The following is a 24,993-nucleotide window of genomic DNA, read 5'->3' as shown; positions in this document are numbered from 1 at the left end:
TGGTGGGGGTGGGATGGGGGAGAGTGGAAGCGAAATTTGTTTTTTTTCCACCCAAAAATGCTGATCGGTTCCTGGCATTCTGATGGCTAATTATGCATCGGAGAGCTTCGACAGCTGCATTCATCATCATAAAATGTAATAATTAATGACATTCCAACAAAGAAAAATATGCAAATGAGGACTCATTAGCATTTTCATATTCAGCTTTGATAATGCTTTTGCTGACAAGGTTGTAATTAATGAAAATTCATGTCGCAGTCAGGAGATTGGATCGGTTTCATTCCGCTCACAATTCCCAAATGCTTGCATTATGGAAAATCGGCAGCTCTGCCAACTTTTCAGGGAAGAAAAAAACACACACACACACACTAAAAGCACCAGATGCAAATTAATGGTAGGGAGTCTTTAACTCTTTAAACCACCCCCCTCAATTTCCCTCGGAGGGAGCATGCGATGAGGGCTAGCCTAAGAACTAGATTCTCTCTCTTTTTTTCCCCTCTAAAATAATGGGAAAGTACTTTTGTTTGTGACCCAAGTCTGAGAATTTCTGGCAAACTTTTTTTTTTTAATACCCCCAAACCAGAAACCCTCCACCTTTTTCTTTCTTTCCTTTTCCCTTTCAAGACTACTTAAATTTACATAGTAAAACATGTTAGGACAGCCAAGCCCCAGCGTGTTGTGTTCTGTCCTCTGGCTGGCAAATTTACGCCACAACAGTTTATTCATCCACATGGTTTTTGGCGACTCTTCATCACGTATTTGGGCTTAGATCTTCTGGTGCCTTCCTCTGCGTGCAGCCCGTAAGGTTGAAAGAAAAGCAAGTATTTGATTTCTCTATTCAGGGTGGGTTTTTTTTTTTTTCCTTTGGATGATAGTTGGTGTTTTTAAAGTGTCTTTTCTTTTGAATCTATCCCCTTTGTGATTTAGTGTAAGAGTTTGAGAGTGTGCCCATAATTCTCTCACTCAACACTTCTGGGTGTAGTTTTGCTTCAGATGTAATTTTAGGAGACACTACACAATCAAAATAGATACCCCAGAACAGAGAGATCGACAACTATCAAGTACAGAGAGCTACTAATTTATAAACCCTCTGTCTGTTGCTTTCAAATGTGAAACTTGAGATGGGCAGATAACCATTTGGTGCCAACCTGGTACCATTTTGTCATTCAAGCCTGAAGTTAAATGGAAGGTTCTATCTGGCCTTCAAGGTTAGAAAGAAAAACTTAAGAGCTCTGACTTGATTTCAGATTTGATCTTTAGGATAAAAAAATTGATTTTGATTAAAGCAGATATTTTTGCTCAGGCAGATTTTTTTAAAAGAAAAGCTTTGTATACTGATTAAGAAAAGGGAGAATAAAAGCATATTTCTTTATATACTGCAACATTTATAAGCATTTTTACTCTCAAGTGACTGAAACAACTTCTGGGAGTTCCTAAGATGTAATTTCCTGTTTGTTTAAAGTTAAATTGTAATTCCCAAAGTTGCTAGCCCGGCATAAATAAAGATTGTAAGTATGTCTTGTTAAGAAAAGAGATAAACTTCGATATGGAAGCTCTTAAGTTTTTAGAGAATCTCAGGAAAATAGAAATTATATCAGATATCTAATGAAACTTTTTAAAGTAAATGTTTTTCTCTGTTATGTGATCAAGAATGACTAGGTTTTTATATCTTATCAAACTCTCAGTTCCAAGAAACCAAATTTCATTTCAGATTCTTGCTTCTTCCAGCTTTTGGTCACAGTTTATACATGAGAGAGAGTGTGTGTGTGTGTGTGTGTGTAAATGTGTGCGTGCCCATGCCTGGAGATGATGGTGGCTCTGTCCCCCTTTTCTTTGACATCTATTGTGTCACTGTAGCAGGCAGGCGAAGGTTTTACTTTTTTTCCCTTTTAGTTTATTTCTTTTTTATGCGGGCAAACTGCCCATCCAGATGGTAGAATTTCACCTGTAAGCAATCTGAAACGATAGGTTAATTCTGACATTTTATAGAGCTTTTTCCTTTTCTTTTCATACAGTACAACTAAATGCAGAGTAACTGTTCAAGATGCTATTTTCTTTTCTTTTTTTCTTTTTTTTTTTTAAGCGCTTCCTGCTGTGATTGGTTCTTTTTTTCCCCCCAAATCTGAATTTGGGGCTCAACTAAAATCTGTGGCTTTAGGCATTGAGCTGTTATTGTCAAACCCACATGTGATGAAATCTTTGCCCACTTATAATCTGTGAGAATGAGAAAGTGAGGCAGAGATCAAGTGTGGGTCTTTCACATTTCCCAGGGCTGAACGTTCCACTGGCTTTGATAAACTCACTGTTAGCTTTCTCCTCCCACCAAATTCGCAAATGTATACCAACTCCTACCTTCCTGAGTAATGCCTAGCCTGGGGATCAGCCATGGCAGTCCTGAGACTGGCTTTTGTTTTCAGTGTGGCTGGCCTCTGGTAGCTTCTGTGACTGAGGAAACTAGAGACATTCTTCAGATGATTTGTTGACCTGTTATCAAGGAATCCCTTTATTTCCAGAAGCAGGTGTTTGGGGGTGTTTTTGGAAGAAGGAGTGGAAGGGAAAAGGGACGTTGGGACTTATGTTGACTCATAATAACTGTAGTCAGGCTGTCTTTACACGGTAGTTTTGAATGTGGCACCTTTTTATTTCTAGAAAACCCTCATTTCCACGCGCTATTTCTTGAGTTGATAATAGCGATGAGCTCAGGGGCATCTTCTCCCTGGTATGTTCCTTTGGGGGGTCACTTTTGAAAGCGCTCCCTGCTGTTGTATCTGTTAGGGCTTGGGACCTTCGAGAGAGTATTATTCCTTTTTCTGTCTCCCGTTTTGCACACATGTTGATTCCTATGGGCATTTTCTTTTTACAGTGATGAGATTTTCACTGTCCAGCAGCAAGCCACATTTACTGAAGTTATTGAACTCTGAAATAGGAAACCTGTGGGTGATCAGTTTTACCTTCTGTGGAAGCTATTGCTGTAGTCAGTGAGAATTACAGTCCCATGACCGAGTCTTTTAAAGTCGTTGTTTGACTGAGACATGCAAAGGGTTTGTTTCAGGTGTTGCCACAAGATCACCGTTTGTTTGTGGACAGTGTAGCCGGTGCCCCTGCCGGTTTTCCCATTTACTTGCTTCTACATTTCCCTTGCAAACTTTCCCATTGGTTGGGGTCTGTGGAGAGATTTCAGTGGCTGGCTGGTGCAAATGTTAGGGGAAAACATTTGCGTATCAAAGCAGCCTAAATATTTGCAAAAATGTTTGCTTGAGAAAAAAAGAATCCACTTAAGATTAGGAAGTGGAACCTTTTAAAAGCATTTGTGATTTCCAAGTGTATTATTCATGAGCCACTGCCTAACCTGAATTTCAGGGGTCATGCTGGATTCCATATTTTTTAAAAGGTTGTAAGGTAATAAAGGTTTGCTTTATGATTAAGACCTGTAGCCTTTATATGGTATACACACTTAAAAAAAACACTTTAAAAGATAAGATATATTTTAAAACTTAATTGGTTATCATTTCATGCACCTATACAACAAAAGATACAGAGAAAGAGCCTCGTGAGGTGATGGGATGTTGAATAGCTCTAACCTCAGTCTTTCCTCTGGATTCTTCCTCGGTACACACAGTTGTGTTACTGTTATTACATGGCACTCTTTCTGTTGGAGTCTGTAAGCTTTCTTTCAGTGGTGGTGATTTGAATGTCAGGTCTTTCTCTTTTTTCTTGGTAAAGGGTTTGCTGTGGGCATTTTGGGGTGCAAATTATTAAAGTTGTAAATACACTTCACTGAGGATTTGGAAACAGTATGTCTAAAACTCAGTGTAGGCCAATTTTTCCAATTTGTTAACAGTGTAGGAGATGAGCATTGACAATTACTGTACTTAAAAGCCCCTCGGATCAGGTGTTATTTTACCATCTGGACATTTTAATTAGTAATAAAAATGTGGGTCTGGATACACAGAAATAGGATCTACAATACACAACGGCCCAATGCACTCTGTTGGTGCTGAGGTGTGTGTGCTACATTTTGTAAGAGAGAGAGAGAGAGAGAGAGAGAGTGTGTGTGTGTGTGTGTGTGTGTGTGTGTGTGTGTGTGTGTGTGTGATCGGTGTCATTATGTGTTGGGTGTGTATTTATTCCTTTTAGCAAATTCGGGCATAGGATTATGGCTCCTTTTTCAATGCCCCCAAATTTGACTACTTTTCTGACTTAAGAAGTAAAAATGGTCATCCTCAAGTTTTTGATGGTTATACTTTGTCAAGTAATATTTGGTCATGGCATCACAAAACATTAGAGCAAGGCTTGGGCAAAAGATGGGACTTCCTATCCCATAGCTGTGTGCTCTGTGACAAATAAGTTAACTACTTGAGTCTCCTTTTTTCCTCATATATAGAATAAAAATATAAATGTTAATATCTATAATACCTGCCAAACAGGCTTATAATGAAACTCGCATGAGCTTTTATTTGTGAACGCATTTAATAAAATATAAGGAGTTGGAAGAGTTGTTAACAATGGATTGTTAATATGAAATGCTGACTTTCAATTCATAACCCATATATCATCTTTCATAATTCAATAAATTGTCTCATACTTAAAGGAGTTGCAAGTTTAAGAATCCACGAGGTTATTCACAAATGGTATCTTGAAGACCACCAGAAAAATGTGTTCACAGTTTTCAACATGAAGCAGAATGCTTCATTTTTATAAAGTATATTTGCTCATTGAAATAATGTTATTCTTAATTAAGGCAGAAGCGGGTGCATTTGAGGGAAATAGTGACCCTCTGGAGAAATGGAGAGTGAAAATAGTTTAGGGAAATGAGTGAGTGTCTTCTCTTTGGGAAAAAATGCATGCATGTTTCTCTTAATTATTGTGAATTTTGTGTTTGCAAACCAGTGTGAATACTTACATGATAATCATTGTTGTTTGGAACCTACCTATTACTATACACAGACACATATAAATATATGTGTACATATATATGTATGTGCGCGCGCGCACACAGACACATATAAATATATGTGTACATATATATGTATGTGCGCGCGTGCACACACACACACACACACACACACATATATATGTGTGCTCAAGGATGCTTCATTTTCAGGAAATAGAGGAGTTGCTAAAATTATTACTGGACCGGATGAGTTTGGACCCTCTATAGAAAGCTTTATTATAGGTTCAGTTATCCCCCAAGAATTCCTCAAGAGAAATAAAAACATTTGTTTTGGTTTTCATTTAAAAGAATGCTAAAGTGGTGTTCCATGATATTAACTATTTTGGTCATTTTGCTAATTTCGTCTTCCTCTGCCTTAATGTAATAAATGCATCCCTTAAGTATAAATATTTGCATTGCATTGTTCCGAATGACAAACATTTGTTATTATAGCCAACTCGATTTTAATAATCAGAGTGTCATAGATTGCTTGGAAGACTTGTCTCTGGGATATGGTGTTAGCAGGGTGTGCAGATTTCCTTTTTGGTGTCATGCTAGGAGGAGATGATTTAAACGGAGGCAGTCCAGTTTGTTCATTCAATGGAGAGATGACAAGTAAACCACAGAAGAAACAGGAATATGTCGGTTACGACTGTTCAGCTTTTAAGATCTTTTAGACTTAAGAGTGGAAACGGGTTTCATTTAAATGTTCCAATCTAATGATCCATTTCACCTAAATTTTCTAATCTAGGGAACAGATAGGGCCTACATATTTTCTATGTTGAAATCTTAAAAATGAGGCTCTAGGTCCTCTTCTTCGAAACTCCATTTGATAAAAATGGCCTATAGATTTCAGTACCCATAGTCCTGAGATGAGAAATGGGGTTGTGGAGCTTCTTAAAAAATGATCTCATCAAAGGGATTCGGTTGCAAACTTGGGGGACAGCATTTAGACATCGATTAAAAAAAAAAAAAGTAATTCAAAGTAAAGTCTGTAGCCAAACTCCTTAATTGTGATGCATTTGCTGAGTTCCCCTCTTCCATCGTCGGGCCTGCTCTGATGCCATATGGCCTACCATGGAACATTTAACTTGTCAGATATAATGGATTGTCCTGGAAGCAGATTTTTGCTTTGAGCACTCCGCTCCTTCCTTGCATTTCACTCTCAGCTCCAGGCTGCAGGATGAAGGATTGTGGTGGAAATGCAAAGAAGAGACACGCAGTTGATTCCCTTAAGAGAGTGACCTATATGCCACCGAATTTTACCCACGTAAAGAGGCATTATCCCCGTCACTGGCCTTAGCAGGCTGCATGTCAGAATCATTTAAATTTGCCCGGACTTAACAGATTGTGCAAACATTTCAGAATTGGATGCTTAGGAACAATACAACATCGTCATTTTAACTTAGGCAGAAACGGTGTGGCCACATTGGCCAAAGGATGCGTATTATTTATGGTGACCTACATGTGACCTAAACCACCTGGTTTGTAGAACCTGTAAATTGAGTTCTTTTTTCAAGTCTAAGGAGAATGCTTAAGAAAAAAATCACCTGATGGAGGTGTTCCATCGCTTTATTGGTTTTGTTGATGAGTAGAGGTGAGGCTGAAATGGTCATTTAAGTGGAGGGACAGTGGCAGTTAATTATCCGACCAGCTCTCCAGCTTTTGCAGCTTAAGTGCAAACCTTCCATTCATTTTAACCTATTTGAAATTAGAGATTGGACGTCCTGTGGGTCATTCAGTTACTATCTTTTAAAGTAAATAATATGGTTTTTGTTGTTGGTTTTAATTTGGCGCTTACATGAGCTAATGGGTTGTTTTTTTTTTTTCCCTTCTTTCCAATCTGTGCTATTGTTTCTGAAATCACAAGCTTGGAAACCACTAGGAGAAATTTGTGACCTTTGCGTTTATAGGGAAACTTTCTCAAAAGAATACATGCCAAATGTACATGCACATACTTAGCTGAGGGTACTCTTCTGGTATAACCCACGATGACCCCAAAGCAAATATTATAGAGACCCAGAATAGACAATTTACAAGTAATCAATCAAGCACAAGCCATTGGAAAAGTAAGCAACTCATGTATCTCCGTTTAACCACAAAATGGTACATATTTGGTGGCTCTAGGGTTTCAGAAATTAATTCATAGAAATGTACACACACAAAAAGAGACTTATTTGCAAAGCGTAATTTAATATACTCACAAAAATGTGTTAATTATGTTAGAAACAAAATTTACTTTTACAGATTCATGTATTCTAAGTAGCTCCTAATATAAGTAATATAGGTCTATAAAAACTGCAAGTGGCCTTGAAAAAACCAACAGAAGCTCATTTCTATACAAATAATTACTCCTTTTCCATGAACAACTCTCCCAGAAGCAGCTAAGAAATCTGTTAAACTTGGTATTTAATAATGAGGTGTGCTTGTGTCTATTTCTGACTACTTCTAAAGTGAGCTCATCAGTTTCATTAATGCCACTGATAGGCTGACTCCCCTTGGCCCATTCAGATTTGGTCAGGCTTAGCACTAGGAGTCCGGAAGGTGCCGGGCCATCACTGGCTCTTGTTGGGGCATGTGCGCCCTCTGCTGGCTGCTCAGATGGGAACTGACTGTTCTGGGAGTTTCTTTTACTTTTCCAGGTTGGGTTTTTTTTGTTTTTTGTTTTGTTTTGGCTTTTCACTGTTATACAGTGAATCAGATATTTGCAGTGAATGAAAGTTTGTAGCGTCATACTGAGTATGGCAGTTAGTTGTTTGTATTTGGAAATAAAGATTTTTTTTTCTTTTTCTTCTTCTTTTTTTCTTTTTTTGGTGTGTTTTTTGCTAAATAGATTGCCCTGGTAGACATGTAAAGCCTGTGTTACTTCACTTTTTGAGGTTCTAAAGTGCTTAAGTTATATCACTGTGAGTCACATTTTTGTTGCTTTTATATTCTGCTTTGCTTGATTATATTTAAGAAGAATTCTTGCTTGACAAGTTGGGAATGGAACTTAAGAGAGGATAAGCCAGCCGGGCTCGGTGGCTCAGCCTGTCATCCCGCACCTCTGGGAGGCTGAGGAGAGTGGATTGCCTGAGCCCACGAGTTCGAGACCCGCCTGGGCAGGCGAGACCTCATCTCTACAATAAATCAAAAAATCAACCGGGCGTGGTAGCGCGTGCCTGTAATTCCGGCTACTCGGAAGGCTGAGGCGGAAGGATGGCCGGAGCCCAGCAGGTCGAGGCTGCGGTGGCCGGGAGCGGCCACTGCACTCCAGTCCGGGCGACAGTGAGACTCCAACTCAAAAAAAAAAAAAAAAAGAGGATAAGCCTTTGAAATTTTGAAATATGACCCTTTGTCTGTAATAGATGTGGGAGGTGTAGTTTTCACTTGCTTCGCCCCTGAGAATGAGTGTGTATTTACATCCTAATGCCTTATGAAGACATTTCTGGTTTCCTTGCAAGCGATATTAAGCCGTGCACCCTACAGACATTGAGAATGCTAGCTTGAGTGAAGCTTTTTCGTTTGTGTGTTTTGCTTGCAGTTGTTGTTTATAGAGTGTAAAATGTTGAAGGGACATATCGTTGATGGTCTTATTCCCAAGGACACGGAACTAAACTATCCAAGGACAGTTACAGAGGGAGAGCTCAGGCCTCTCTGTCATTGCTTGGGTGGAAAGTATCCTTGGGAGCTAGCAGTGAAGACCTGGGCTATGATGAATTTGTCTTACAAGATAGCAACAATCTTTGTTGACAAGGTTCCGTCTAGGTCTTTATGATAATTACGTGGGTATAAGTGATTTCTGTCTATCTCTCAAATTAAATGACTTGTCCGTGTTAATTTGGTATTTGTTGTGCAGAGAGGACAGTCTAGCCCCTTACTGTTCTTTTGTCGTGCATTACAGATTTCTCTAATTTGTAAGCCAGAGCCATTAAAATTTCCCAACCAGCCACATACAACATGTAATGATCAAAGAACCTAGGGTTAGGGAAGGGGAGAGATGTCATCTAAGTTTTTTTTTCTTCTCTCGGTTTCCCCTCGTTCTAATTTTAGATTTCAGCTACCTTAAAATTTGTTGAGAATAAATGATGTAAGTTCTTACATACCAGTTTTTACTTCCTTTGACACAACATATTAATAGGTCCGATAACTAAGAATGAGTGCATTCTGACAAATGCTGCTTCGTCCCTGTTACATCCGTTAGAATGTCATCTGCCTTGGAATCCCAAGTGCACGTCTCTCCTGTTACCACCTCGTCTTCAATGAGATCGTGTTGGGTGCTGCTTCTCTGGGCTTCCTCCTTGCCATACACGTTTTACTGAGACATAGCATTGTGCTTCCTGCTTAGATTTTTGGACGTCTAAACTCTTACGTCCAGAATAATGTCCAGCACGTGGTACACAGACGGCACCCGGCAAATATTTATATCCCTATGTTACGTGTTTTAGACGTCTTTCGCCCCTGTTCGGGCGATAATTTTTGCAAAGTTCAGGATGGAACATTGTGGTCTGTAGACAAACACTCCACGCAGTGCAGTTTATCTTCTGGCATCCTTCGGATAGGCTGAGGCCGTTTCTCTCGGCTCCTTTCATTCTTCTCCTTTCTCTTTCTGCTCCCTGACCACCCTTCCCTTTGCCTGCCTTCCTCCTTCCTGTGCGCTCCCACCTTCTTCACTTGACTGAGTCTTGCTCTTAGAGCCACCTGTTGGGAGGCTTCTCTTGAACACTGCAGCGTGGAGCCGTTCAACCACAAACCTCACCTTCCTCTGACAGTGACCAGAGCTACAGGCTGGTTGGGTTTGAGGAGTTTGGCCCTGTTTACCTGCCAGTTGGGTGACTGTGGGCTTATTCTCTTGTCGTTGATCTTGAAGAGCAGGCTTGGCTCAGAAGTCATCTCTCTTCTCTGTATCTCCTGGCTAGCAGTCTTCCTACTCTTTCTTTGCTCTGGAAAGTGGTTGGAACTCTGGGCCATTTCCCCGCCCCCAATTTCTCAGCAGTGTGTGTTTAGGAACTGTGGGCCAATTGCTTTCAGTGCTAAGGCTAGAGAAATGTTCGTGGAATATGTTACAGATACATACATGAGTGACGCTTGGAGTATCTTCCATTTGGGGTTACAGATGTCACTCACGTATGTGTGTTTATGTGTATATGATGCTTACGTGTCTTCAACTATGTGTACACTAGGTGGAAGGTTTTCATGACCCCCCCCTTATTCTTTTGGTTTTTGTGTGGTCTTGAGTATCATATCAAGTATCTGTGTTTTCTTTAAGAGGCGATCATTGTTCTACTCTTGTTAGTTGTCCACTTAGCTGGAAAGTTGAGGCTATCGCTTATATGACATGGTGCTACAATATATAGTTTTCCTGAATAGACAACTGCGTGCCTGTGTAGATGCTCCATAACAAGCATAACACTAAACCATGTCCTCTGTTTTCTGTTCCGCTGTGGCGGATTCCGTTTTGTCCTTTTCATTTTTTACATTTACGGTCCCTAAGACTCTGTTAGAAATAGAGGTAAGTGAGCAGCAGACAATTTGATAATGAAAAGTGATTTATGTGGTGAAATATGGCTGAGGGTTTTCTTAAAAATTGCCAGTACATTCCCGAAAATTTAACTGGGCAGCGGAGTTTTACTCATTTGATGCCCTCTCTGCTACAAACCGGCCAGAAATGTCAGCGAGCTCCTTCCCTGGGAGAATAGGCACCACACTCTCTCCTGCAGTTCAGTCTTGTCCTGTTTCCAGCAGAGCTTGAACAGAGAGTGTGTGGGCAGAAGGGCCCTTTTAAAATGAACAAACTGAGTCAGGCTCTCTGAGCTTGCTGTTGGATTCTGAGGTGACTTCATTCTTGAGCTAGAGTAGAGAGAGACGGATGCTTCAGAGCAGTGGACCAGTGGGTCTGATCAACGAGATGCAGCCTTTCACAAAACTCCGGGACTGTGGGACTTGGGGACACCATTGTTTATTAGAGGAACCTACTTGGTGATGTGAAATTAATTTCTTTGAAACAACCAGCCTTCATTAGTGGAGATGAGCACAGGCTAGGCCTAGCATGCTGCCAGAAAAAAGTTTCTCTAACCCATGAAATGTTAATTATCTGGAAGGGCCTTGAAGATCAACAATTGCTTCTCTCTCTAAAAATCCTCTTAAGTAGGTTGGATCTAGTAATAATGTACCTTTTGTTATCTACGGGGTTTCCTGGGTCTGTTGGAGTTGTAGCTTATGTAGTCTTACAGAGCTATGCTTGTCACTTAAACTGGGTACCCATATCCCTGGTTTGTTAGAATAATCAGTGGCATTTTTTTTTTAAAAATAGAGAATGCTCGACTCTCCTCTGCTGAATTCAAGCACTGTAGGAGAGAGAACCCAGGAATCTGGTTTTTGTGTGTGTGTGAGTTTGAGTCTTACTCTGTTGCCCAGGCTGGAGCGCAGTAGCATGCTCACAGCCACCACAGCCTCGACCTTCTGGGCTCAGGTGATCCTTCCTCCTCAACTATCCAAGTAGCCAGAACTACAGGCACACGCTACGATGTCCAGCTAACTTTTTGATTTATTGTAGATTTGAGGTCTCACCACGTTGCCCAGACTGGTCTCGAACCCCTGGGCTCAAGCATTCCTCTCACTTTGGCCTCCCAAAGTGCTGGGATTACAGGCTTGAGTCACCACACCCAGCCCACAGGAATCTGTTTTTAAGAAAAGTCTCATTGGTGATTCTTAGGATCCATAAGGTTTCTTGGCTGCAGAGTTGAATTTGGGGGGGCATTTATTTCCCCTATGCCTGTCCTGATCCTTCCTTTCCGGCTACTAGTATGGCAAAAGTATTATTTCTGTCTGCTTTTGATACCTTGACATGCATTGCAGGATGACCTTTTTCACTTTTGCGTGACAAACGGTTCTGTTCTTTTGAAGAAGTAAACTTTCGAAGGCATGTGCTGTTTCTTCCAAGGCCACACAAATCTTTAGTTGCCTTGGTTGCGCTCAGTCCTTACAGACTCAAGCTACAACAAAAATATGAACTAGGGTAGACAGCATGATGACAGTGTTATTCACAGAAAGCCAGTGGCAAGTTACTCATTAGAGGTAAGTTGAGTGATTTCAGGGTTCCCCTCAGTCCTTCAGGTCTCTAGGGGACCCTTGTACAAATTGCTGATTCAGAAAATCATTACTTTGGTGGTTCAAGTGGTACTTTAGTGGCCTTAAAGAGTTATTTGACACACCTCCCCAAACAGCTAAGTTATTCCCATGATTATGTTGATTAATTGCACACTCTGTGGAATTAGCGCTATTTTCAAGGCAAGATTTTCCCGTATTCGCAAAATAACGCATAAAACTCCTGTGCTTTAATTTGATGATGTGTATGCTTCTCCTAAGCGTGATGCTGCGTAAGGGGCTGATGTTGGCTGTGGCTGTCTAGGGTGTGCGAAGTGATCTAAGACAGTATTTTTATTCTGCGCTGAAAAGGTAGTCCTTGATGTACCAGAGGACTTTGACTCAAAATGCTTCTCAGTTCAGACGTTTTCATCCCTCCAAGAACTTGAGAACTCTTGGGCATTCTGAATTGAGTTAATATTATTTGGAGGAGAGGACAGCAGTAAAGAGAAGGCAGGTGGAATAATGTTTGTTGCTGCAGCAGGTAGTGATAACACATCTAGAATATTCCAAAGAGAGGTGGCGTATTGTAGAACAGAGCCGTGCTGGTGCTGGAGCTGGAAGTCTGTGCTCTAACTCTCTCTGTTCATGCCTTACGGCCTCTTCAGCTGTATAAGGACTAGGGTTAGGGTTCTTAATTTCAGGGACTTCATCTCTAAAAACAGGGACTGAAGTGTCCATTTAACAAACTCTTGGGGTGTGCTGTCTTAAGTAATGTCGTTAAATTTGCATACTCCGTAGCGTTCTACAAGAGCAAGTCTGTGTTGGAGAATTGCATATAGATTCTGAACCATGGGCAGACCCCCAAAGGGAAGAGTTTTGGGGACCCCGGAAGACCTTATCCGGGATGTTAGGACCCTCGCAGTTTTACAGGGAGTGTGCGGGGACGACAGGAGGTGAATCAGTGCTGACATGCAGCCCTAAGTCATTTCCATCAGGATGAGAGCTGCAGGCTATTACTGAGTGTTCTGTTTTTGTCACTAGGGGAACATCCGCGAGGGTTAACGCCAGTCCTTTCCAGAAGGATGGTTACCTGCCCGTTTCCGGTGATCCTTGCCACATGCAAGCCATGTGCCTCGTCACCTCTTCCTCCATTTGTCTTTCTGTTCCCAGTTTAGGAAGAGGGAGAGGAAGGGGATTTCCCAGATTGTAGGATGACTGGTTTATTGACTGGAATTGAGTTGCAATTCATTTAGTAGGAAATTTATTATAAATTTAGATGTTTGAAGGCTATGGATGAAGACACAGTTGTCCCTGTAGAGTAAGATTCTATAGGAGAGAATCAGTGCTTTCTCTGAAATTTTAGAAATCAAAAGAATAATGCCAGGTTCTGCTTTCTTATAAACCAGACCTCCCTTGGAAACTGGGATCAGAGATAAATCAAGTTAACCAACCGGTCAGAACAATAAAGATGCATCTGTATGTCCACACATTTCCCTGGGAAGTAGAAGCCAATAGAAACATCACCAAATATACAGTCTAAAAATTTTCAGATCAATTCGAATAAGATAGAATTCAATATTTGAACTTAACATCATTTATTTGATAGGACACCACCAACCTATTAACCCAACACATTCTTCATGCTAAGTTTTTAAGAAGTGTAGTCGTTCTTAAAATTCCTTAGGACTTGTATTAATAGATTTAAAAAATGATGGCGTCAGGTATGTATGTTCAAATAAGTTTGGGAAACATGTTAAACTAAGTTAAATGTCTTCACTGCAGGACTTCTCAGAGCCTTTACCATGCTAAGACACAGTGTAAATTTCTGGGGAAAGATAGCTTGTAACATTTCCTAGGTTCTTGGAGCTAAGCCTCCCTTTTGATTTCTGGAGTCTGTTGTGGATTATGATGCTATAGAAGTTACTTGTGAGCAATGCTGGGTTGTACTATATCATACATGATATATTATATACATTATGTATATTATATATTATACATCTGTTTTTCCTTCCACCCTTCTTTAATATAAAGTCATAGTCTTCATATAGGGCATGTGTAGAAATGCAGCTTTCTGCCATGTTTTTTGTTCATTAGTTGTCTTGAGTTAACATGGAGATGGTGGCAGTTTATTGTGAAAGGTCACAAATTCCGTGTGTGTCATTTGTACAGCTCTAAAGTACCTAGAGACCTTTTAGGAATAGAATACCATGTAAATGTAAATTATCATCGCCTATAAGACACTTTCATTAATTTCACATCAGATTCATGAGTGTTTTGAGCTCAGGGAATTTGAGAGTCTTCAATACTGGGCCTCTAGTTTCTACTTTTTTTTTTTTTTCAAGCATTTAAACACCAGCAGCATAGAATAGTGCTAAGAGCCCAGGTCTGGGAAACGACAAATGGCCACGGTTTGAGTCCTGGTTGTGCTACTTGTGCCTGTGTGACCGTGGGCGATTTTTGTGTCTCGGTTTCCTCATCTGTAACACAGTGTTGATACCACCTGTACTCCCGGGTCGTTGTGCAGACCGGATACATCAGACACCATGGAGCCCTGTGGACAGTGGTTCACACTTGATAAGGACTCAACTATCTTATCTGGGCAGAGGAGGAAGAGGCAGGCATGGAAGAGATGAAAGGACTGTAAAGAAAATCGCCTTCCCTGTGTAGTCAGAACTACTGAAAACATCGTCGTTTCATGAAGTAGCCCTTGCGGTGATGCGTGTTTTGAAAAAGAAACTCATGGGGACGGGGACAAATGTATTCTGAGTCAAATATGCTTATGGTGAGTTCCCTAGTCTGACGCGAGGGAACAAAGGGCTCGTTTTTCAGTGCCCAGAATGAGGATTAACAGGGAGGCAGCCTTGCCTGGTATTGTCCTGCGGCATCAGATAATTTTTCATTAAGGCTTTTCATGATGATGTATTCCACCATCCGGCCGCATCTATTTCAGTGGTGGGTGAGACACCTACCATTTATATATAATTTTAGAGTGGCCTCTTGTGAAGGAAAGAGTATACATCCAAAGGTGACCCTGTTATTAGCCTACTGGTCAACCACCAGCAGGATCATCTCTGTCCGAACTTATCTCCAGAAATCATTTCATTGACAAGTTGCTCTTGTCTGTCTCTAGCTCGTTCCATGTGGCTTAGAGCTGTCCAGGGGCAGTGATCCGCCAAAGGGGATCCTTCTTGGAAGTGTCCCTGTGAATGGAATGGATTTACGAGACCATTCTTTTCCTTCCTGTGACATTTTCATCGTCATCCAGTACCCCCACGCTAGGATACGGTGGATACATTGGGAGAAACAGCAGAAGCCAAATGGCAAATAATCTAAGAATATAAACATATTAAATTTGGAATGCTGTAGATATTGGTTAACCGTGCCGCCGTCAAAAAAAGAGCACATTTTCGGTTCCTTCTTGGGACAGCAAGATAAAAGATGATTGAGCAGATCAGCAAAAATATCGACCTTACAAAAAAAAGTTGCTTATATTTCCTCCTTAGGTTAGTTTTTCCAGGGCAACAGAAGCCAGCGAACCCTTTCTCGATTGCCCTTCGGTGCCATTTTTAATCATCAAATTTAAATATAGGTGACAGCAGCGGACGGGTCTGATTTGGACAGAACACATGTTGACTTTCTGGACTGTTTGCTCACTGTAGACACCGACTCCTTCTTGAGACGGGGCTGCGTGTTCATCTCCTTTGTCTCCAGAAGGCTTGATTGACGGACGTGGTGTCTGCTCATTTACAGCGTTTTTCTTGTTTAATTTAAAAAAAGATGTGACATAGTATTACACGTTCCTTGTAGACATCGCTTCTGCAGAAGAAAGTTGTTTAGCCAATATGTCGCCTTAGTTTATGGAATCCTCTGTGTAGCTTTCACTCAGCCCTCTGCGGACGCCATTAGGTCACATCCTTCGTCTCATGCACGGCAAATCATCACCAGCAGCAAAAATTTCACGTTTGGTCTTTTTAGGTGTCAAAACGAGTCAGACGCCTGACAAGATCTGTTTCTGGTATGTATTTCAGGTCCCCCCCCCCACCTTTTAGTTTTTAAAATATGGACAACAGGACTCCATGCAGGAAAAGACTTGAGCGATTAATGCTACCCTTATGCCTCTTTTGAGTAGTTTTAGCCATGGGGCTTGGCACTGCCACCATTGTCTTTGTGTCAAAAAATACCCGCAGCGGCTGTCGCATTCTAGGACTGGAGGGTTGTCTCGAAAATTCCGCAGTGAGCGCGCGCTGGGTTTGTTCATCACTGCTATCCCTTTTAAATGTTGGAAAAACAGGATCTTGAGCTCTGTCAAGCCCCACCGTGGCTGTGGGGATGGGGGAGGTTGGTGGCTAAGAATGGAGGAAGGAAGAGAGAAGCTGTCCGTGCCAGCCCGCTGGTGTCAGTGACAAAAATCCATGCCTGCCATAGAGGAAGCACAGATATTTGGGAGCTTTGTGTTCACGAGCTCAGAGAGTCCCTCACGGATCTTCCCCAAACGTGTTATCAGCGCTCTCGAAAATTTTATGATTGGGAACAAACGTGCCAGTGGATTTTAAGCAGAAAATCAGCATCAAGACCATAGCTAATTTTTAGTGGAGAGTTGACTCAAAAGCTTCCCCCCCCGAAAAAAAAATCAAGGTGTCATTTAAAAATGGCTGCTTTTTATCATGACAGATGATAGGAATCGATCTCTTATGTTTGAGGAGGTACGTGGGTTTTATCCACAGTCCCTGATTATTTTGTTCCTAAACAGGGGTTCAGGCTCTGAGGGCAGATTTATAGTTGAATTTGGAAACAAAAAGATGTAATAAAGTTAAAGGCTTACACTATCAGGATGAAATGTGTTCGCTCATGGTCTCTGGAGCGATCTGTTTGATGGTAAAAGTGGATGCTACAGATGAAATCTTTACAAGGAGCATAATCCTAAAAAAAAAAAAAAGAAAAAAAAAAAAAGGGCACCTCCCAGCCTCCTGCTGGCTGTGCTGCCTCTTTGGTACCTCGCAGACTTCGACAGAGTCCTGGACGGGTGCCCATTGATGTCATGGAAACACTCAAATTACTGAGAATGATTCATGTCTATGCTGGTCTCTTATCCTCCCCCACACAAACAGGAGTAGATTTTTAACCCTGACAACTTGTAATTTGCAGTGGGTTTATTTTTGTATCTGGATAAATATTTTTTAACAAGCAAAATTAAGATTAAGCAGTCTGTATCTGATATGATAGTAAAGAGTGCTGGATCCATGTAGCCAAGAGTACTTCGGGGACTCTGCAGCCGGAATTCATATTCTTCTCATCTCTCCTTCCACCCTCTCCCTCTCTCTCTCTCTCTCCTTTGCGCTCTCTCTCTCTCACTCTCTCTCTCTCCCCCCCTCCCCCCCACCCCCCCATCTTTATTATTTGCTCTGCCTTTCCAGCTTTAAAAACAGTGGAAGGAATAGCCCCAACTTATAAGTGAGACAAATCCTGGCAGGAAAATTCCCCTCTCCAGTTCCGTGTGCTGGTGTCAGTGAGTTGGGCGATGATGCTGGGTGGTGAAAATCTCCAGGGGATAGCTTCAGGAACTCCTCCTAGAGAAAAACAAATAGATGGCCTTTCTTCCTCACACCGTATTTTACAGTTCAGTCTTTGGAAACGATCAAAACAGGGCACGAGGTGTTCGGTTTCCCACAAAGTCAGAGCAAATTCTACTTGATGAATCTTTCTGTCTTTCCATCTGTATGCCTGCCTACCCACCTACCTATCTGCCTGCCTGTCTGCCGCCTCTCTACCTGTGAAACAAGTGAATGTTGTGTTAAGACACATTATGTGATGGCTGTATTGAAGTTTGTTTGGATGCCAGAGATCAGGAAGGACAGGCACCCTTTGACAGCTCATCAAGGTTGAGCCTTTTCTGTTAGTCTCCCATTTGTCGAGTGAAGTTCAAGAGTACAAGTAGCTTGAATTTGACTCACACAGATAAGTCAGTCTGTCTGTGTGGCCATTCACACTGCTTATACAGGTAAATGTGTCTTGCCCTCAATGTAAAAGCCTCATACCGTGAAAGTTATTCTCTTAGATTTCCCGAGACGGACAGTCTGTGTGATGGTGTCTTGTTTCACTGAAATGGAAACGGATATGGGCATTGATTTTATACTTTGCCCTGAACGCCACACCAGAGATGGAGGGTGGTGGGTGTTTGCCCAAGGTCGAGATTCGTTGAAGCCAGTAGAAAAGTTAATACTGGAAGCGAGAGGGTTAATGTGATGACTCAGGTTTCGCTTTCTTAGAAAATCACTGTCCATTATATATAACCTAATCTTATATGCCAGTTGCCCTTTCAACCAGATACAAGATTTATATAACATTGCCATTGACCTAAAAGTTAAATAGACTGCTGTTACTTTTAGGATTTGTATTCACTTGAGTCGAGGGGAGAAAATTTGCAGGTTGTAAACTTTAGAAGGAGATTTGTTCAGCCTCTAAACTACAAGTTTTGAACTTTCCCATTGGAAAAAAGACTAGTCCTGTGTATAAAATGCAATGCACCATAAAGCTCTAGTCTCAAAGAAAGAAATACCTATCAGTTTTGTGCTGGGTGAGGTCCTGGACTGCCTCCCTAGCCCCTTTTAATGCCTTAGTATGGGCAGTTTTCTGTGACGATTGTTCATGTGTCACTGTCTGGACTCTACTGCTTAGATCTCTTATAATGTGGTTTCACAATCTTCTCTGCCGATTATTAGGGACTAAACATACTTTAAAAAGAAGCAAATGAGCAGCCTCGATTTTGTTCTTAGATGTGGCCAAACAGCATGGAAGGCTCTCCGTGTGTCTACAGAGCAGTCTACAGGTGGAAATTGGGTTGTTAGCAAGGCAACAAGACCTCCACATCCCATGATCCCTTGGCCCTGCTGGGTCTACTGGTGGAATTGGAAGCTGTGTTCAGAGTGGGCAATTTTTCAAAGACCCTGTTTCCCAAATGGAAATTCCATCATCATCTTGATCATGATGGGATTTACTCCTGGGAAAGGGAATAGAAAAAAAAAAAAGAGAGGGGGAGAGAGAGAGACTCAGAATTTTGAATAGTTTCTTTGCTGAATTCACCATCTGGAGAGCCTGTGATTGATTAGCTTTGGCCTCACCATTAAGTGTCAATATAATCAATGGGAATTACTAGACTAGGGTCATTACATAGATAATTTGCCTGCTGTGTAAATAAAAATGAAATTGTTTAAATCTTGTGAGGGAGAAAGAAAGTGAAAATAAGGAATGACAATTTGTTTGTTAGAGAAAGTGGAGGCCATTGGAATGACAGTTTTTGGAAGTGTGGAGCAGTTTGGCTAAGAATAGGAATGAAGGATATTTTTTTCCAGTTTATCATAGCCAGAGTGAGGAAGTGTTATTCCCTCTCTTGCTTGCATACATTGCCAGTAGTGCCTACTTTACGTATGTAAACACCAGGGAAGAGAAGTAGATGTCTGTTACCTGGAGGAGATTTTTTGAAAAGGAAAAACGCAATTTACACTTTTTTGTTGTTTCTCTTGGCAGGTAAAACAGAAAGGGGCTCATACTCATCTTATGGGAGAGAATCAAACTTACAGGGTTGCCACCAGGTAAGTGAGAATCTCTGTTGTGGAAGGGTTGAGACGCTGAGCCTGGCAAATCAGTTTGTTTTCTAAATCGTATAATGCATTTTAAACTGTGACACTCAGAGGCACTGGTGGAAGGTCTGAGGCTGCCTCTCTCTTTAAGGAACGAAATAACACAGGGCTTAGGACTAATGAACACCTCATCTTTAAATCGCTGCCGTCTCAGAACCACCTTCGCTGGTTTGTTTTTAATTTTTAGTCCATCAGCCGGTGCCAGTGGCACTGTTTGTAAACCAGCCATGTCGGGGAAAGTGGTTCTATCAAAAGAGTTTATTTGCAATTGAGAACTTAAGAATTTCTTCTGCAGGCAGTCCTTGGCGGAGGCATGTGTCAGACCCTGGGTTTCGGGTGGCTCTTGCCCTAAATTATAGTTTTCTTAGGGACTGTATGATGTGTGTGAAAACAGGGTTGTACTGAGGGGTAAAAATGTCTGTGAAAATATGATTTGTTGTCCCTTTTTGTTTCTGAATTGTTTTTGGCTGGAAGTCAAGGCCAGCAGGCTAACAGCAAAGCCGTCTCAGGGGAAGCAGGCGTGAGCTAGAAAAATAAGAGTCCTTTAATTAAATAATAAAATGCCAGTGTAATGCAGAGGTATAGCAAGTGTGTGTTTGTGTCTCTGTGCACCCTGCATTTGTGTACTCTTAACTCTCCAGAGAGACCCCATTTCTAAAAATACTAGCAGTAGCTAAAATGTGAGCTTTGTTTCAAGACAATTGAGTTTTTATAGATGCTTTCTTTTTCATTTCAGTATCGGTATTCGTCATATTGAAAATATTTTTTTAAACGTATACGTTCTCTTGATAGCTGCGTTAGTTTCTTGCTTCGGAAAACTCTTGATAGAATTTAATAATCCTCTTTAATATTCTAGGCTCGTTACTGTTTTATTATTCCCCAAAACAGAATGTACCTTTTTTTTTTTAAATGTCGAAAAGGGGATGCTTACTTTCTTGAACTCTTTTGCTTTTCTATTTCTTTTTTAAATGATAGGAGGCCAAAAAAAATTTTTTTTAAATCACAACCTATTTAATATATCCCCAAAGCAGGTAAGCAGACTTCATTTTTGTAATTAAATGGAACCTTGGAGGAAAATTTCCTTTGCATATCCGACATCTAAAGGTAGAGTTCTGGTTGGGTGGCTGTTGCTGTTTTTTTCTTCCCTTGTATATATTTGCGTTTGTAAAGTTGACTCTCTTGGCCCAGCCACGCATTCAGTCATATTCGGCATCCAAAAGATTCGTTGGGATGAGGTGAAGGGTGCTGGGTTTAGAACTCCTGCCGGAGCGTAGTTGATGGCAGTTTGTTTGGAAAGAATTCTGCAGGAAAGAAATTTACAGCCATTCCAGCGCAACGGAAACATCTTTGGAATGTGAGTGCAAATGTTCGGGCGAGATAGCCTGGGCGACGAGCCTCGGAGGGCTGTGTCTCTGGTGTAAAGCTCTCAATTCCTGCCGAAGAGTGTGTTCCTGTGGCTCTGGTTTCTGAGGGTCAAGGCGGAGGTCATTAGCGTTTTGGGGAGAAGAAAGTTGACAACATCCTTCCTTTTTGCAGATGGTCATGGCAGAGGTCTCTGTTTTCACTGGGCCCCTTTTGCTGGTCATTGAGAGAATAGGCTTCCTCGCCCCTGTATCCTTTCTTCCTAATAGGAATTGGCGTGATTCCTCACAGACACAAAGATTTCCTCTGCTGAGTAAGCGTGAGGCCCCTTAACTTGTGAAAGCATCACCCAGACCGCGCAAGTCTGTGTGTGTGCAGAGCACAGACAGACCCTCCTTTCTCCGTTTGCGGGGAAATACTTCCCTCGAGTGAAACCGAAGTTTGTTTTTGCAAACACAAGGTGAGAAGGGGAAAGGGGCCGAGGGGGGAATACAGGTGGACGGACGCGCGATGGATGAATTTCTGGGCCTTGGGAGGTCCGTTCAGAGACATTCGTGTCCAGGGAAATTCTTTTGTATCCAGGAATATGATTGCCTGTGCTTTTCTTTAAAAGCCTTCGTGATGTGGCTGGGGAGTGCGGAGATGCCTTCGTTCTTGTTTCTGTTTTCCTGGTTTGGAGTCTGGCAAGGGTCGACCGTCTCTGCGCTTAGCATGGTCTCAGCAGTCTCCCTCAGCAGTGTGATGGCTTAAGGATAAATAAAAGCGAAATTTTGGAAATTCCCTGATAGGGGCAACAGGGGCTGGGGAGGAAAAAGTGTCTGTTCGTAGTATGAATTTCTCTTCTCTGTGAAATTTGAGAACAGTACAGACCCTAGTGTGTCTGACAGTGTGTCAGTTTCTCTTGTGCCGAATTGTTTGAATCCCGTCTACACCACCAGCTATGCAGACCAAAAAGCAAGGCACAGTCTCGGGATCTTGGGCTTCAAGTCTCAATAGCAGATCCCAGCTGAAATGATTCCCCACTGTGTGACAAGGTGAGTGACTGTTGTGGAGGGGAGGCTTTTGTTTTCTTCTGTTGACGACTTGACCGAGGTGCTGGATAGAAAGCCTTTCGATGATGTGTCCTAAGCAGCCCCAAAAGCTGCTTTATCGTGTTGTAACAGTGTGTATTCCGTGGACGACAGAGATGAGCAGTGTTATTTGGGGACGTGCTTGTTCCAGAGCCAGTAGCCTTTTGTCTGGTGTGGAGACACAGTGGTCATAAGCAACAGGTAGTAAAATGCTGTCCTGGAGGCAGAAATTATTAATGTGACCTGGATGTTATTTTTTAAATGCATCAAGTTGAAAAGCAGATATCTATCCGTTATGTTTCTCTTAAGGAATAAGCACTGAAAGTAATAGACATGTGACTTTAAAAAATGGATAGTTTATCAGAATAAACAAAAGCCAGCGGGTTCTTTATGATCAATGAAGTTGTTTTCGTTAAAACTTGTAGTGGTATAATATGAATTCATCAATGCACTTCCAAGTGACAGTACCAGAAGTAAACATGGTAAACATGTGAGACTTTTGAAATTGTGTAGAAAATAAACCAACAGATAACACAAGTGGCCAGATGAACTTTTTTTGTTTTTTTTTTTTTACATTCTCACTAAGTATGGCAAAACTAATTTAAATCAAATCGGGGTACGGAAATCTCACCCAGGCTTACCGTGTTCTTGCCAAATTGCAACCTCATACTACTTTTAACTGGCAGAGAAAATAAAATTTATAGTGGAAAATCTGACAGAAACGAAAATGAGTGGGCACAAAGTTTTTTGCATGATGGTCCAGCCTTAATACTGTCACAGCCAATCGCTAATACCTAATGGACATCGCTGCAGAAGGCAGGAGGGGCAAATGTCGCCTGCTTTTGGCCTTTTTTGCTCCTTTGAGTAAGATTTTTGGCGAGCTGCAAACTTTTTAAATATTTTACCAAACTTACTGCTTTTGATGAGATTATAGCAAAGATTATAACAAACGATTGTTATCAGGGGATAGGCGGTGTCCCTATCAGTGGAAGTTTAGGATTGTTGATCAGAACTTGTTTGTATTTTCTTTCTTCGATGTAGCCCGAGCCTAAAGCCATGGTTTTATTACTAGTATCCTATGGGCAAGATGGACGTGTGTGTGTGTGTGTGTTTGTGTGTGTGTTTTATAGAACGCTGGATCCTATCTGAAGCCAATCAAATTAGAATCTTGTGAGTTGGGCCTGTGCTTTTCAGTCAACTCCCTAGCTGATTGGAATACACAGCTAGGTTTGTGCATTTCCCAGAATGTTCTGTAGAATTATGCTGTATTTTTAATAATGTATGCTCAAAACCTGGCATTATTAAAAACGATCATGAAAAAGCTTTTGGACCATTGGCAATAATTTGATTATTCGAGGCATGGAGATACATTGCATATGAACTTCCTGTAAAAGGCAGTGAACATCGGTGGTAGATTGGAAATCAACAAGATGCCTTGAAGTCTTGATGCAGAATTTCACGACAGAATGTCCAGTTCATGTCTTGTTTTCTCTGTTGATGTCTAGAGCTAAACCTTATCCACATTCTTTTCGTTTCTGAGTAAGTTATCAAATAGGGCTATACTTAACAAAGTGAATGGTGTTTAGATCTTGAAACCGACCGATGGACTCTAGATGAGACCTAACCTAGGAGAATATTGTTAAGTCACAGAAACTTTGAAACTGGAGGAAATGGATTTTCTCTGTATGTCACTTAGTTCGCCCATAAACTTGCTTACTTTTGAATCATTGAAATTAAACATGTAGTTGATTCTGAAATGAATTACACCTTTAAGAGTTTTTTCCCCTTGTTTTTATGTTTGTAACAGAAGGCATTACAAATGACTTAATTCTAAAACTTTTGGCTTCCATAAGTTTTTCTTATCTAAAGTCAAAATAGAACAGGTACAAGCAAAAAAGGTACACGGTTTTTTCGTCTAATATGAAAATGACAATTTAGGCCTTGTGCAAGCAGAAATATGTACTGCTCTTTAATTTGATGCGATGCTTAAACGTTTGTTCTTAGTGTTCCGTGAGTAAGTTCAGCTCCTATGAATTCCTCTCCAATGCAGGGCTTTGTTGTACTCTGCCTGAACATCCTGCTTCCCCTTCGTAATGCTTTTCTGATTTTGCCATCATCTTTGTGTCTCTTGAATGCTGGTTTCCGCAGGAGTCTGTAAACTGCTGGAAGGCGGGGGTCATGTTTGCTTTATCTTCCACCGTGTACTATGTGCCTAGCAGGGAGAGAGTTGTGACCTGTTTTCACAAAATTGTGACCCAGTGTTCATTGCCTCAGTATCACTTCTGGAAATCAACTTGAGGAAGTAAAGACTGGATAGCAGTGTATGTGCACCACACCTCGAGCGTCCTTTTTATGCCTGTGAAAGCCAGACATGGAACACCATCTCAGCAGAAGTCATTTGGAGGCCCTTCTGACCTGCCGTGGTGCCCTGGAAGGACACCGAGGTCACACCATGGAGACACACTCGCTCCAACATTCAAGGGACTGAATTTGCACCTGGTGGCTTCACTGTCGTAGGCCTGTGCCTCGGGAAAGGCGTGAATAAGGGAATGGTAGCTGTCCTTTGTTGCTGGTGGATGTGTTATTGGAACCAGAGATCAAATGGCCTGAACATTTGATCATCCCAGAGTGAACAGTGGGGCAGGATATTTTAAATCACGACGGTCTCAGCCATCACAGAGCCTTGCAACTGTGTCCCCATGCACAGCTAGCTCGTTCATTTTCAGGGAGCTGCGATGGGTATCCTCTTCTGTCAGAAGCCACCCAGCAAACCCAAAGGGAGAATGGGTCCGTTCTTTCATTGCGTTGGTTAAGAAGTACAGATTCGGTGGCTCAGCCTGTAATCCCGCGCCTTTGGGAGGTGGAGGTGAGTGGATTGCCTGAGCCCGCAGGTTTGAGACCCGCCTGGGCAACTTGGCGAGCC

At 41.5% G+C, this 24,993-nt stretch overlaps 1 protein-coding gene across 14 annotated transcripts in view; it reads left to right on the top strand.

Moving 5' to 3' along the window:
• The window catches only part of TCF4 (transcription factor 4), a 391,888-nt gene that overhangs the window by 191,696 nt on the left and 175,199 nt on the right, over positions 1–24,993 (top strand). For 8 of the 14 annotated variants that reach the window (XR_504111.2, XM_008054872.2, XM_008054871.2 and 5 more), the window contains one exon: positions 19,526–19,590. Coding sequence is in view for 9 of the 14 variants with exons in the window: in XM_008054872.2 (XP_008053063.1) it covers positions 19,526–19,590 (65 nt within the window). In the remaining 5 variants the exon portion in view is untranslated. Of the gene's footprint in view, positions 1–506; positions 818–19,044; positions 19,424–19,525; positions 19,591–20,840; positions 20,993–21,700; positions 22,035–24,993 lie in introns of those variants that run through there. The other 6 variants (XM_021710817.1, XM_021710815.1, XM_008054873.2 and 3 more) reach the window with 6 other exon arrangements.

Source organism: Carlito syrichta, unplaced genomic scaffold, assembly GCF_000164805.1.
Source record: "Carlito syrichta isolate Samal-C Ts95f unplaced genomic scaffold, Tarsius_syrichta-2.0.1 Scaffold301567, whole genome shotgun sequence".
Lineage (NCBI taxonomy): Eukaryota > Metazoa > Chordata > Mammalia > Primates > Tarsiidae > Carlito > Carlito syrichta.
The sequence above is the reverse complement of the archived record's forward strand: the minus strand, read 5'-3'. Positions and strand labels throughout refer to the sequence as shown.